General features: G+C 38.2%; 1 protein-coding gene across 1 annotated transcript; it reads left to right on the forward strand.

Moving 5' to 3' along the window:
* Positions 1–13,798, forward strand: LOC143031914 (uncharacterized). The gene is made up of 2 exons (XM_076196283.1): positions 1–121; positions 10,302–13,798. The coding sequence occupies exon 2, from the start codon at positions 10,583–10,585 to the stop codon at positions 12,428–12,430; it is 1,848 nt and encodes a 615-aa protein (XP_076052398.1). The 5' UTR covers positions 1–121; positions 10,302–10,582; the 3' UTR covers positions 12,431–13,798.
* Positions 13,799–15,860: the final 2,062 nt, after the last annotated feature.

The raw sequence follows: 15,860 nt of genomic DNA on the forward strand, positions 1-15,860 counted from the left end.
GTCAAAACCTGGCAAGCCTGGAGTTGGACTCCCAGCAATTTGAAGAGCTTTTTTCGTGGCTGTGCTTTGTGCGAACCAAAGTGTGCATTCTTCTTGAATTCGTAAATGCAATTATGTAGTGGTAAGGCAATAATTCATGTGTGTTCACATTTGCTAACCTTCAATTCCCGTTTGTCCGTGCATAATTTCAAATTTGGCATTCTCATGATTCTGAGCAGGGGGAGATGTGAATGTAAAAGTCAAGGTGTGTGCCATTCTCAGTCACAGCTGCTATTACCTATATCTTTGGTTAGCTCTTATCATTCTGAGTATTTTTAACCTTAGGTATGAATAATGGAAATCAATTATAGTAACATCAGTAGCTAATAAAAATATAAAGTCACAGTGCACACCTACGCAATATTAATATAGTATTAGAAAATTAATATTTGATTTTTAAAATGAAATATTAATTTTGTAAATTATAATACATCAGTGTAATATTTTTCTTTGAAATCAATAACAGAAAATGTTGCTAAAAGCTATGTACAAGTGAACAAAGTTGTGTGGACTCCTTGGCTTTAGACCCCACCATTGTTTTGATAGATTCAGAGGTCGGAGATGACAGCGACAACCCTGATGATCTCTAGAATTACAGGTACCTCATTATCTAATGTAGGTTAGGTTAAATTAGGCAAATTTGTCATGATTTATTCAACCTCTGCGTCTACCAAAAGAGATGGTGGGTTTTATTTTAGTTGTGTACACCCATGTGATATAGCATTACAAAATTAAATAGAAATTTTGTAAATTATAATACATGAACATAATAGGCAATATTCTTGGTGGAGATAAAAAAAAAAAAAAAACTTGCTACAAGCAAATTTACTAACAAAGCTGATAGGATATAGTCTGGACACCATGCCAGTGCAGTCACTATCAGACGATAGCTTTCATGCTGTGGACTGGGTGTTCTCTGACTCCGGTGACGTGAATAAATGCTGTTACAAAGACCGTAGGGCTTTCTTGGACTTTATGAGAGAACACGGGGCTCTGCCATTGTCTCTTAACCCATTCAACTCCGATGACAAGATGTCTTGTCATTTGGTCAAATAAAACAAAAAATCATAAAACACCAAAATGTTTGATCAAACACCAGAAAAATATGACGTCAGTCCTCGTCATATTTTTCTGGTGTTTGATCAAACATTTTGGTGTTTTATGATTTTTTGTTTTATTTGACCAAATGACAAGACATCTTGTCATCGGAGTTGAATGGGTTAATTGCTCGAGGTACAATGATAATCAGGCTGTCAACATACGTGACAATGACCAGGATGATCTTTAGAATTTGAGGTACTGAATTACTAAATATAGATTAGGTTAGAATAGAATAAATTAATTTACCATCCTTTCATTTCTTCGACCACAGCATCTCTCAAAACAAACATGGCATATCATTGAGCTTCCACAACTTTGTTCGTTAATAAATAGGTTTTAGCAACTTTTTTGTTATTGATTTCCACCAAGAAAATCACATATTACAGTGATCCCTTGTTTTTTGCAGTTAATGGGAACCAGAACCCCCCATGAAAGGTGAAAACCACAAAGTAGGATTTGCTCCCCTCTCCCCTCCCAGGAGTTTTTGTGTATGTGTATGTGGGTACCAGAATGTTTAAAATATGTAAACAGTATTATACTTTACATATTTGAGACAAAGATTACAGCAGTACACATATTTACTTAAATAATTAATTATAAAACCTTGTATAGTAATTAACATTTATTATACAGTAATTAACCCCTTCGATACGATGATGCCTACATAGGCGTCATGAGAAGCAAGTAGGTACGCGAGGATGCCAATGTTGGTGTCTTGATTATATTTATTGTAGTCGTACCTGCGTGACCCCCATACCCTCTAAACTGGCTTCATCATATTTTCTATGGTTATCAAAATTCACGGGTGAAACAGAGAACGAGCAATACAGCAGTGACTTTATTTTTTATAATGCGAGTATTATGACGCAACATCGCACGTCTGGCAGCTAATGCTGCCCGCGAGATTTTGGCCCGGAGTGAAGGGGTTAACCCCTTCCATACGGTGCCGCACACGTAGGCGTCATGAGGAGCAAGTGGATTCGCGACGCTGCCATATCGGCGTCTTGATTATATTTATTGTAGTTGCCCCTCCGTAATGACATACTCTCTAAACTGTTTGTAATCACATTTTCTATGGTTATCAAAATTCACGGGTGAAAGAGAGAACAATCGATATAAGCGGTGACTATATTTTATGATGCGAGTATTATTACGACATGTCATACAGCTGGCATCAGCTGCTGCCCGCAAGATTTAAGGCCTGTACTGAAGAGGTTAATACTTTACTTAGACTAACCTGCCTTTGCATGTAAAATCTCAAATACCATACAAACTGCATATAGTTTCGTTTTTTCCTAAAATCTTAATAGATCAAGATATACATAGGTCATAAAATGCATGACTTTGTGACGTCGCACCGATGGTGTTTTTTCCGATAAAATTCCCTCTAGCGATATTATTTATCATTTTAATAATTTATAAAAACTTACATGAGAGGCACAACATTCATGTGTTAGCATGGTAAGTTTTAAGAAAACTTTATTATTCTTTAAAACTTGCCAAATATTTGAAACCAAAAAATCTTTGTTTTGAGTAAGTTTTCAGTAAGATGTCTGAACTTTTTCGTACAACATACATTGGTTTCATATGTTATGACTGGAATTATTTTCTACTATAACATTCTAAAAATTTCTATATATAAATTATACTCAAAGTCTTTGTTAATACATGATATTTACGATAGAAATAATCCTTTTTCATTTACTTAAGTATCTGTTGAATGTTGCAATGGTGAGCATTTTTTTCTCCTTTTCTGTGCCTTTATCAGCTTTTATGGGTAAAAGCCTCACTGCTGGGGTGCCATCACAATGTCAATTCATTGATAAGGGTTATTTTTTAATCAGCAATGGGCACGTTTCCTTATCACCAAACAAGTGAGTGCCACCCATTGCAAAAGGTTCATTTCATCAAAAAGCACAAATTATTGTCCTCATTTTTCTTCTGTGCAAGAAATCTTCCATCCACCTCAGTAACTTTCCTTGTACACCTGTTATTTCGAGTTTTCTTGCTAGCTTTTTGTGTGGTACTTCATCAAATGCCTTCTGTAAATCCACTAAAGCACAATTTGCCCATCCATCCCTTTCTTGTATTATATCTATTAACCTTGAATACAGTCCTGGTGCCGCAGTGTCTATGTTGTGGGACCACCCCCCAAACCCAAGAGTTGGGGGCCAAATGGCGGCAACCAGCCCTGGCCACTGGCTCTACGCAGGTGGCACCGATCCCCAAGAGGAGCTACATCTGCCTTGGGGAATACCACAATCCTTTTTTCTCAACATGCAATATTACGTTTTTTCTGCACCGAGGGGTGATTTTCCGGTGATCACCCCTCTTCTACTTTTAGCCGGAGATGTAGAGAGCAATCCTGGGCCCACCACAAAATACACATGCCCAATATGCTCTAAACCCATTACTTCGAGCAGACAGACAAAGGGCTCAGTTCAGTGCAATATGTGCAAAAACTGGGCCCACCTCACTTGTACAACACTTGCTGACACAAACCAATACACAAACACTTGGACATGTTCTACCTGCCCTCCAGTAACCCCACTCCCACCTCCCCAACCACAGCCAGCACCCTTACCCACTCCCAATTTCCCTTTGCCCTTATCCCCAATCAGTACTCCCCTTCCTTTGTCCCCAATCTCTCTTTTCCCCCCCTCTAACCCAGATCCTATACCTTCCCCATTAACACCCCAACCTCAACCCCAAACAGCAACATACAACACATACAGAACACACAACATCAACATATTACAACACAACATTGAACTTGGACACTTTCTTAAACAACACAACATACACATTGCAATTATACAAGAAACAAAACTAAGACACTCACACAAAACACCATCATTTCATAATTACACCACCATCAGACAAGACCGGACTGACGGCAATGGCAGTGGACTCATCACCCTGATCCACCACTCCATCTGTTTTGTGGACACAAGTGCCACAACCAAAATTCTCCTCCCTACCACAGATAACACTACAGAAATCCAATCCATTCGAATCCACACAGGCAACAAATCAACACTGACAATAGTTAACATGTACATTCCCCCCCAATCATCCCCCACAGTTCCAAACACCTTCAGACCTCAATTTAGCCAACTAGCCTCAATCCCCAACCTGATCATGGGTGGTGACTTCAACGCCAAGTCGTCTGCCTGGTATGTTGACAACCCTGACACAGACAGAGGGCTTGATATACAGACTCAGTTTGACTCATTGACTATCATGAACAACACACATAATCATACACATATCCCACACCAAGCCCTATACACTCCCTCCTCTCCTGATATCACCTTCTGCTCCCCCTGCCTAACCCCAAAAACAACATGGAGAGTGGTTGTCGTTCCCTAGACTGTCTGTCCGAGCAGTCCCGTCTCCCCAAGGAAGGCCACAGCCGAAACTGGGTTTTCCCACAAATCCTTTATAGAGTGTATGTTGTGTTGTTTGCGTGCATGATTGTGTATAATGCAGTCTTCCATTATGTGTTGTATGGTATGGGGTGAAGTGTTACATCCTGGGCAGCTGTTCACAATGCGGTCATCCAGCCTCTTCTGGTAGCTTAGAAGTGCTGGGTGGTGGCCACACCGCAGTCTGGCCAAGTGGACTCTGTCCTTTCGTGGGAGAGAGGATTCAGAAGGGTGGATATCAGGGGGTCTGGCATGCAGCAGTGTGTTGTCTTTCAATGTGTTAATGGAGCGGTGTGTGATATATGTTTCCGGAGGCTGGTATTTGGTGGTTGTGGAGGAAGAGAAGAGAGTATTTGTGCGTAATAAAGGTCTTTGGGTGTTGTTTTAATGTTTCTTGGTGTGTGTGGGTGTTCTGCTATGTAGTGTAGTGGGTGTGATGTGTTTGTGGTGGCTGCGGCAAGTGTTTGTGTGCCTCTCATGTCGAGGTGGTCCTTGACTTATAGGACTTTTGTTTCATGGTGTAAATGGTCTGTTGGTGGTGTATTTGTGCAGCCTGTAATTGTTTTTAGGGCTTTGTTTTGTATGATTTGAAGGGTGTTGTGGTGTGTCTCACTGAGATTAGGAGCCCATGCGGGACTCGCATAATTTAACACTGAGCGTATGCATTGTTTGTATATTGTTATATTAGTTTCTTTGTTTTGTCCAAATGTCGTTCCAGTGTCGTTCCAGTGTGTTAAGTTTAGGTGTGCATTTGTTTTTTATGTTTGTGATGTGTTGTTTGAAAGACATGGATGTATCGAATGTTACACCAAGAATTTTTGGTGTGTTTATGTGTGTTTTAGGCCACTACACTCCACAAACACTCTTCTGATAAACCTCACACAAAGAATTTTAGATAGCATCAATTCAGATAGGCCCCACCACAGAACACTTCTTATAACAGTAGTCATTAGTAAAGCTTTTGATGATATCCCCCGCCACAACCTGACAAATAAAATATATAACACAGACATGCACAATAACACCAAAAGATGGCTGGCCAATTATCTGGCAGGTAGGAATGCTTACGTGTCATATAATGGCCAATCATCGCACATCAGAAACATTAAGAATGGAGTACCACAGGGCTCAGTTCTATCCCCCACACTATTTAATCTATACATGCATGACTTACCCACACCAGACACCTCAGAAATACAAATCTCTTCCTATGCAGACGACATAACAATCACATGCACACATCGTAACACAGATAAAGCAGCAGAAATAATCCAGCCATACCTTGATACACTCAACACATGGTTCATCACAAACAGACTCAAAATAGCTCCAACCAAATCTACAGCAACACTTCTCACCAACTGGACAAAAGAACACAAATACATACCTCATCTCTACATCAACAACACTCTAATACCACACACAAACACACCGAAAATTCTTGGTGTAACATATGATATATCCATGTCTTTCAAACACATCACAAACATAAAAAACAAGCACACCTAGACTTAATGCACTTAAGTCGATCACTGGAACAACATTTGGACAAAACAAAGAAACTAATGCAACAATATATAAACAATGCATACGCTCAGTGATGAATTATGCGAGTCCTGCATGGGCTCCTAATCTCAGTGAGACACACAACAAAGCCCTAAAAACAATTACAGGCTGCAGAAATACAACACCTACAGACCATTTACATCATGAAACAAAAGTCCTCAAAGTCAAGGACCACCTCGACATGAGAGGCACACAAACACTTGCCGCAGCCACCACAAACACATCACACCCACTACACTACATAGCAGAACATCCACACACACCAAGAAACATTAAAACAACACCCAAAGACCTGTATCACACACAGATACTCTCTTCTCTTCCTCCACAACCACCAAATACCAGCCTCCAGAAACAGATTCATAATTATATCACTCACCGCTCCATTAACACACTGAAAGACAACATACTGCTGTATGCCAGACCCCCTGATATCCACCCTTCTGAATCCTCTCTCCCACGAAAGGACAGAGTCCACCTGGCCAGACTGTGCTGTGGCCACCACCCAGCACTTCTAAGCTACCAGATGAGGCTGGATGACTGCATTGTGAACAGCTGCCCAGGATGTAACATTTCACCCCATACCATACAACACATAATGGACGACTGCATTATACACAATCATGCATGCATACAACACAACATACACTCTATAAAGGATTTGTGGGAAAACCCAGTTTCGGCTGTGGCATTCCTTGGGGAGACGGGACTGCTCGGACAGACAGTCTAGGGAATGACAACAACAACAACCTTGTATAAAAACAAATGAAGTTTGTGGGACATGATCTTCCTTGTCTTAAGCCAAATTGTCTTGGATTCAGTATATTGTTTTCTTCCAGATGCTTACTCCATGTACTTTTGATAACTTTTTCACATATTTTAGCTATTGTGCTTATAAGGGAGACTGGTCTATAGTTTGTTGGGTCTTCCTTATCTCCCCCTTTAAATATTGGCATTTTTCCAGTCTTGTGGTACCTTTCCTTCATTGAGTGAGCAATCTATTATCTTATATATTTTGACTGTTAGTTCATTTATACATTCTTTTAGTATCCAGTGTGTAATTCTGTCCAGGCCATGTGACATCAAGGTTTATTATTTGGTCCCTTATTCCTTTCTGTGTCACAATTATTTTTTTCATTGGAAGGGATCTTTCTCCCTTTCCTTCATCCCAATTGCTTGTATATTTGTGAATACAGATTTTAAATGTTTGTTCATAATTTCAACCATTTCTACATCTATATATTCCACATTCCCTTGATGCAGTTTCACTATTTCCTGTTTATTTTTTAATTTGCCATTTACATATCTGTAGAATAATATAGGTGAATCCTTACATTTATCTGTTATGTCTTTTTCATAGTTTATTTTTTCTTCCCTGCATATTTTTACATATTCATTTCTTAGTTTGATATGTATTTGCCACTTATCCATTTTTTCTTTTCCATCTTTTTTCAAGCTTTGTCTCTTCTATCTTTTGCCTTGCTACATTTTCTGTTGTACCAGCATTTAATGTACACCTTTTCCTGTTTTTGTTTTGATACACATTTATCTACTTCATTATAGATTTAATATCGTCCATTTCTCTTCCATCTTTGTTTCTTCATTAAAAATGTTTTCCCAAGTTTGCTTTCTGAAAGAATTTTCATCAGAGTTTCTCAAAATCCGTTTTGTTGTACATTAGTCTTCCTTTTCTGTGTTCCTCATTTCCTCCCAAAGAAATTTCCACTTTTAGTTCAAACTTGATTAGTATGTAGTCACTCTTCCCAGTTGGTGTCTTGTATTCCATTTCATCCACAATTTCAGGCTCAGATGTAAATATTAAGTCTAGTTTAGATAGTTCTTCATTATTTCTATATCTGGTATTTTCTTTTACCCATTGAGTCATTGTGTATTCAATGGTCATGTCCAGAAGTATATTTCCCCAAAGTCCTCTCCACCTTTTACTGTCATCACCCAACATATTTTTATAGAGTTAAAGTAATCCATAATTACTAAGTTTCCTCCTTTCAGTATTTCATTTAATGCATGCTCTGTGTCTTCTGACATTTTGGAATAGTCACTCTCAGTCCAAGAATATGTTTTTGGGGGCACAAATATCACTACAAATTTTCTACTTTTCATGTCACTGTTTTCAACTTTTATCATAATTCCACATTATTATTTCCTGTTATCTTTTTCACATTTAAGCCTTTCTTAGTCAGAAACATGACTCCTCCACCCTGTTTCTTCTCCATTTCTTATCCAATGATTATATAAACCTTGTCCCACAGTATTTGGTGGTAGTAGACCTTTTAATTTCATCTCCACAATTCCATTATATCCAGTTTCTCTTCTGTCAGATAGTTGTTTAATTCATTTAGTCCTGAAATCATGCCATCTGTGTTGGTATACACTACTTTTAATATTTTCCTTTTTACTCCTGTGTTTCATTTATATATATATATATATATATATATATATATATATATATATATTTAATATATAATATATATATATATACATCTATATTATTATGACTCCTGTTTTGTCTCCTGTGTTTCATTCATATATATATATTTACCATTTTCTCAGCCTTAGGTCCAGTCCTCTAAAAAAAAAAAACCTCTCTTTGTGGTCTCTGTGTCTTTTCCCTCTCTTTTTCCTCATCTCTCATTTCTCTTTTTATCCATACATTTTTGTAATTTTCAGTTTTTGCCAGCTTTGCTGTTTTTTGTTAATACTTTTTTCGCTGTCATTTGAGACCTTGGTTTAATTTTTAGTTGTCTATATTTTTTCTTTAGAGTATAGTCCCATTCTATGCACTTCCTCTATTTCCTTTTCTATTTCTTGCCCCTCTTGTATCTCTTTCAGAATTACTCTTGCTATTTCTTTCTCTTTTTCTCTTAAGTATCTAGCTACATTGTGTTTTTCTTTATTACTATAAACTACTATACACTTTTTTATCAACTGTGTTCCGGACCCAATTTTCTTTCTCATTAATTACTTTAATGACTGTTTCTTTTGCATTTTCTTCCGCTTGTATAATTTCTTGATTTATTTCTTTATTTATTATTATTATTTATTCATTATTATTATTATTTTTTTTTAACTTGCTCCACTTTCCATTGATTTTTGATTTCTTGAAGATCTGTCTCTTCTATGGAATCTCCAACTTCCTCAGTCACCACTTGTGTTTCTTTCGCTTCTTTTTTCAAAGCCTCATTTTTGTTAGTATCTAAATTTTTTACTCTTTCATTCTTACTTTTGACTATGTTTAATTCCTTTTTTAGATCATTAAGCTCCCTGCTAATTTCAACATTTTGTTTTTTCAACACATTCACTTTATACATTGCCCTATATTCTGTTATTAAATCTGTAATTTCATTAGTTCTGTAATCTAGTATTCCACTTGCTTTTGTAAACCCTGAAAATGCTATATTTTCATATCTTTGATTCCTCTTGGGCGTTTTCCTGTTGCAACTCTCTTTTTTGGGGGATGATGCCTATCATTGATTCAACCCTGCTAACATCTAATCTTTTCTTTGTTGGTTCACTATTTTTGCCTATCTTCTTCATCCTCCATTTTATATTTTAACCACTAAGTGATTTACTCTGTTGTATCATTTCAGTCACTTGATAAACAAAGTTCCCCTATACCAATACAATACCAACTAGGTGTTTCCGCCAGACTGTGGTTTGTGTGTCTTAAACCATGTGACTTGTATAACTTATTTGATTCAGATGAGCTGAATAAACCTTCCTTGAGTTGGTCATGTTTAGATTCAGGTCTTGTGAGCCCAAACATGGAATGTTATGAAGTTATATTGAAATATGACTGTATTGACCAACTGGGCCATTGCCCACTTCCAAATCTCATGACATGATGAAAAGCCTATAGCAAAATTTGAGTCATTGTGGTTGTGGGGGAATGAGTATGCATATAGCTATAGGATGATTTTCACCTCATTTCTAATGACAAAGTAGAATGGAATATATGATAGCAGGATATCTGTTAGTGTTTCACCCTATTTTATGATAGGTCATGGCATGTACAAAGGGTCTCTTTAAGTACAAAATTGAGTTTGAAATATTTTGTGTGCAAAACTTCCACTATCTTATTAAAGTATATTGCACACTTTCAGAGACAGATGTCAATATTATAATCACATTTTTTCTTTCTTTTTTCAGGATGAAGGTAAATATCACCACTGCTTTGGATGAGCTATCTGTAGATTCTGTACTTGTCATATGATGAAAAGGACCCAGTGTGACATCAGTGCCACAATTATATCACTAGTCATTTTAGATGTCACATGATGACCCACACTGGAGGGACGCTTTTCCAGTGTGACCTGTGCAGTTGTGCCTTCTCACAAAAGGGTTCTCTCACAAAGTACAGGCGTGAAGCCTTTCCAATGTGACCTGTGGAATGTAGCTTTCTCACAAAAAAAAATCACTTCAAATTTCATATGATAATCCACACTGGAGAAAGGCCATTCCAGTGTGACCTGTGTGATAAAGCTTTCACACAAAACTGTCACCTTAAAAACAACTTGATGGCCCACACAGAAGAAAATCCTTTCCAGTGTCACTTGTGTGATTTAGCTTTCTCAAAAAAGGATGCTCTCACAAAGCATACATGGACACACACAAGAGAGAAGCCTTTCCAGTGTGACCTGCATGCTTCTGCTTTATCAGAAAAGGTTTCTCTCATTCAGCTTATGAGGACCCACACAGGAAAGAAGCTTTTCCAATGTGGCGTGTGTGATTCTGCTTTCTCACAAAAGGGTTCTCTCGCTAGGCATATAAGGACCCACACAGAAGAGAAGCCTTTCCAGTGTGACCTGTGTGTTTCTGCTTTCTTGGAAAAGGGTCATCTTACAGAGCATATGAGGACCCACACAGGAGAGAAGCCTTTCCAGTGTGGCCTGTGTGAGTCTGCATTCTCACAAAAGACTGCTCTCACACAGCATATGAGGACCCACACAGGAGAGAAGCCTTTCCAGTGTGACCTGTGTGAATCTACTTTCTCACAAAAGGGTTCTCTCACTAGGCATATAAGGACTCACACTGGAGAGAAGCCTTTCCAGTGTGACCTGTGTGATTCTGCTTTCACATGGAAGGGTTCTCTTGCACGACATATGAGGACCCACACAGGAGAGAAGCCTTTCCAGTGTAGCCTGTGTGAGTCTGCTTTCTCAAACAAGACTCGTCTCACACAACATATGAGGACTCACACAGGAGAGAAGCCTTTCCAGTGTGACCTGTGTGAATCTGCTTTCTCAGAAAAGGGTAATCTCAAACAGCATATGAGGACCCACACAGGAGAGAAGCCTTTCCAGTGTGACCTGTGTGATTCTGCTTTCACACGGAAGGGTTCTCTTGCATGGCATATAAGGACCCACACAGGAGAGAAGCATTTCCAGTGTGACCTGTGTGAATCTACTTTCTCAGGAAAGCGTCATCTCACAAAGCATATGAAGACCCACACAGGAGAGAAGCCTTTCCAGTGTGGCCTGTGTGATGCTATTTTCTCAAATAAGAGTAATTTCACTAGGCATATGATGACCCACACAGGAGAGAAGCCTTTCCTATGTGACCTGTGTGAATCTTCTTTCTCACAAAAGGATAGTCTCAAACAGCATATGAGGACCCACACAGGAGAGAAGCCTTTCCTGTGTGGCCTATGTGATAAAGCTTTCTCACAAAAGGGTAATCTCACAAAGCATATGATAACCCACACAGGAGAGAATCCTTTCCAGTGTGACCTGTGCAATTCTGCTTTCTCACGAAAGGATACTCTCACACAGCATATGAGGACCCACACAGGAGAGAAGCCTTTTCAGTGTGACCTGTGTGTTTCTGCTTTCTCGGAAAAGGGTAATCTCACAGAGCATATGGAGACCCACACAGGAGAGAAGCCTTTCCAGTGTGGCCTGTGTGATTCTGCTTTCTTACAAAAGAGTGCTCTAACTGTGCATATGAGGACCCACACAGGAGAGAAGCCTTTCCAGTGTGGCCTGTGTGATTCTGCTTTCGCACAAAATGGTAGTCTCACACGACATATGAGAACCCACACAGGAGAGAAGCCTTTCCAGTGTGACCTGTGTGATTCTGCTTTCACACGGAACAGTTCTCTCGCACGGCATATGAGGACCCACACAGGAGAGAAGCATTTCCAGTGTGACCTGTGTGAATCTTCTTTCTCAGGAAAGCATCATCTCACAAAGCATATGAAGACCCACACAGGAGAGAAGCCTTTCCAGTGTGACCAAATATGTGATCCCCCACACAGGACAGTAGCCACTCCAGTTTGACCTTTGTGATTGTGCTTTCTCACAAAAGAGGTCTCAGTCATCACATGGTGACTCATACTGGAAAGAAGCCATTCCAATGTGACCTGTGCGATGAAAAATATTCCCTGTTAGATTTGTGCATGTGTTCATGTGTACATTTCACAACTAGCATACAAAGGTAAAAAGTGTGTACACAAGGTTTTCAAAATGAAATTTGAATGTTTTAATTAAAAATGCTGATCCTTTAATTTCATAATAATGAATTCAAAAGAAAAGGAATGTGATTGTGAGAATCTGTCAATGACCTTTGAAATGTAAGTGTACAATTTCATAATTTTACATATATTTTTGAGATCTTTTGTACATTCAGTAGTTATACATCACCAATACTTGTTCAATTCAGTGAAATAAATCAAGAAGTATGTCATCAATTTCATACCCTCAAATTAATGATTTATGCCTGATGACTGAATGCTTGATCGTCCCTTTTTTTTCAAATTTTATTTGGAAAAGAAAAAAAAAATCTGTTGAATTTCCTACAGAAACCAACATTTCAAGAATAACAAAAGGAGCAAAGAATATACTGATGAAAAAATGGCTATTACAAGTCCTTGGAATAGTAGAGATATCTGTATAAAAGAAGAACACTGAAATAATACCAAAGGAAAAATGAAAAGTTAGAATTTATGATAAAACAAAAGGGAGCTGTTGGAAAAACCCATCCCAACTTTGTATTCTAATTGAAAAGGAAACAGGAAACAAGGTAACAACTATGTTCAGTAAATAGTGCACACAGACATGGTTGTATTTTGTAATCTGTAGCTATTTGTAAATTTACAATGAATGGCTGGATGAAATAATGAAAATGCTACACCCATTTACAGGACAGATTACCTGAGGATGAGGTACAAGAATGGTCAGTGTTTGATATCTCCACTATTTCACAGAGTTATTTTTCATTTGGTAGTGGACATGTTACTGCCCTTTGTCTTAACTATCATGAGTTTCTTGCTGATGCTACAGAAATATTTAGTTTGATGTTGCAAGAAAAAATTAGATACAAAATTATATACAATGTGACACAAATGGTAGTAGTTGCTCTTCAGAATGAAGTTTTGAGACTTGGAAAAGGTGATGGATACTGGAGGAGCCATTCTTGTCTCTAGTGCAGACTGTAAATTAGGTTTTAGTCCAGTGAATTAAATAAAAGATTTAGAAACAGTTTAAGAGAATGTCCTTTGGATATGTTTATGAGAGTGAAAAACTGCAAATTATATGTAAATTCAATAAATTTAGATATACCTATACAGAGTATACATATTTTTCTGGTTGGTGAATGCTAAAAACAGAAGAGACAAGAAATGAGTTAGAAGCTAGAATTAAAGTTGAGAATTAGTAATAACTTGTTTCTATAGTTATTTTTAAATTTAGGTTGAATGTAATCATTCCATAGTGTTTTATATATATATGTACTACTAATCTAGTGCATATATAAAATATGAATGTTTTGCCAGCTCTGTCAGACAAAGGACTTGAAATACAAAATCAGTGCAAAAATATATATATGTGCCTAATGATTTATTTAAAAATGGAAGATGGATGTGCTGGCTTTGAGTGAAACTAAATTGAAAGGAAGGGAGGAGTGTGAGTTTAGGAATGTAGCTTGGAGGTTCTCAGGAGTGAAGAAGGGATGAGGGAGAGGAGGGGTGGCTATACTAGTAAGTGAAGAGATAGGAAAGCGTTTAGTGGAGTGGAAGGAGGTTTCTTCAAGGTTGATGTGGATGAAGGTGAAGCTGGGAAGGGAGATGTGAGTTTTTGTAAGTGCGTATGGGCCTGGTAGTGAGAAGAATGTAGAGGAAAGTGAGGCTTTTTGGGTAGATATAAATGAGTGCATAGAGGGATTAGGGAGAAATGTCAATGTAGTTGTATTGGAAAACCTTAATGCTAGGATAGGAAACAAACCAATAGACAGAGTGATTGGGAAGTATGGAGTGCCAGGTAAAATTCGTAGTGGAGAAATGATGGTGATGTGTCTTGAGAGTTGATGATAGCAAATACAGTGTTTAGGAAAAAAGCCAAGCATAAGTACATATGGGAGAGGGTGGTGGATGGGTGATAGAGCATTAATGGACTATATAGTGGTGACCAGGAGTATGGTAGGAAGAGTAAAGGATGTACATGTTCTAAGGGGGGAGAATGGGGGAATATCAGATCATTTTCTGGTGGAAGGTAAATTGAGAATGGAGAATAGGTGGAGAAAGAGGAAAAGGGCAGAAGGTAGGGAGGTACTTACAGTGAACTGCTTAAATGAGAAAGAAAAGGAGGAGTAAAAGAAGCTGAGAGAGGAGTGGGAGGGAGTGGAGGATAGAGTAGAACTAGGAGTGGAGTTGGAATGGGGATGGTTCATGGAGGGAGTCATAAGGATTACAGAGGCGGAGCATGCTGACAGGAGACCTTTTGGTCCATATCTAGGTCGGACGTAAAAAGAAAAAAAAAAACATAAATGAAAACTATAATGTAAATAACAAAATACATAAATAAATTCATAGGTATAGTTAAATGATAAACAAACAGGTAAATAGTAAATGATAATAAATTAACATATAACTAATATTAAATGAAATTCGAACCGACAAATGATGACAAAACAAAAAAAATAATATACATACATATACCAAGGCTTTTTTCCCCTTACAAGGGGGTATGATTTATTTTTGATATTTGGAATCAGTTTTGTGGCACGGCATTGTACTTTTTCCAGTCTGTCAATGTCTTTAATGAGATTCGGTGACCATATGGAAACAGCATATTCCAAATGTGGATGAACTAACAATTTATATAGCTTGTTAATGAGTGTTATACAGAGGGAGTAATTGGTGAGGAACAGTGTGGATTTAGGACGGGTAGAGGTTGTGTAGATCAGATCTTTGTGGTAAGACAGATATGTGAGAAAGCTATAGGAAGGGGGAAGGATGTTTTTTGGGCTTTTATGGATCTGGAAAAGGCTTACAATAGGGTAGACAGAAAGGCACTGTGGGAGGTTATGCAGATATACGGGATAGGATGAAAGCTTCTGGGAGCTGTCAACAGTTTTTATAAGAGTAGTAGAGCTTGTGTCAGGGTTAGAAATGGAGAGAGTGAGTGGTTCGAGGTAAAGGTGGGACTTCGTCAAGGATGCGTTATGTCACCCTGGCTGTTCAACTTATACATGGATGGGGTGGTGCGAGAGGTAAATGCAAGGGTAGTGGGTCAGGGATTGGAGATGGTTAAAGAAAATGGAAAAAAGTGGGAGGTGAGCCAGCTGTTGTTTGCGGACAACACTGCGCTTGTGGCAGGATCGGAGGAGGTATTGAGGAAGTTGGTGACAGAGTTTGGGAGAGTATGTGATAGAAGAAAGCTAAAGATTAATGTGGGTAAAAGTAAGGTGATGAGATGTACAAGGGGTGAAAGT

Source organism: Oratosquilla oratoria, chromosome 12 (genome assembly GCF_046742065.1).
Source record: "Oratosquilla oratoria isolate Oo_2021 chromosome 12, ASM4674206v1, whole genome shotgun sequence".
Taxonomy (NCBI): Eukaryota; Metazoa; Arthropoda; class Malacostraca; order Stomatopoda; family Squillidae; genus Oratosquilla; species Oratosquilla oratoria.

Bases quoted from the DNA above. Each gene is read 5' to 3' on its own strand.
- LOC143031914 (XM_076196283.1), top strand. From the start codon at position 10,583: ATGATAATCCACACTGGAGAAAGGCCATTCCAGTGTGACCTGTGTGAT.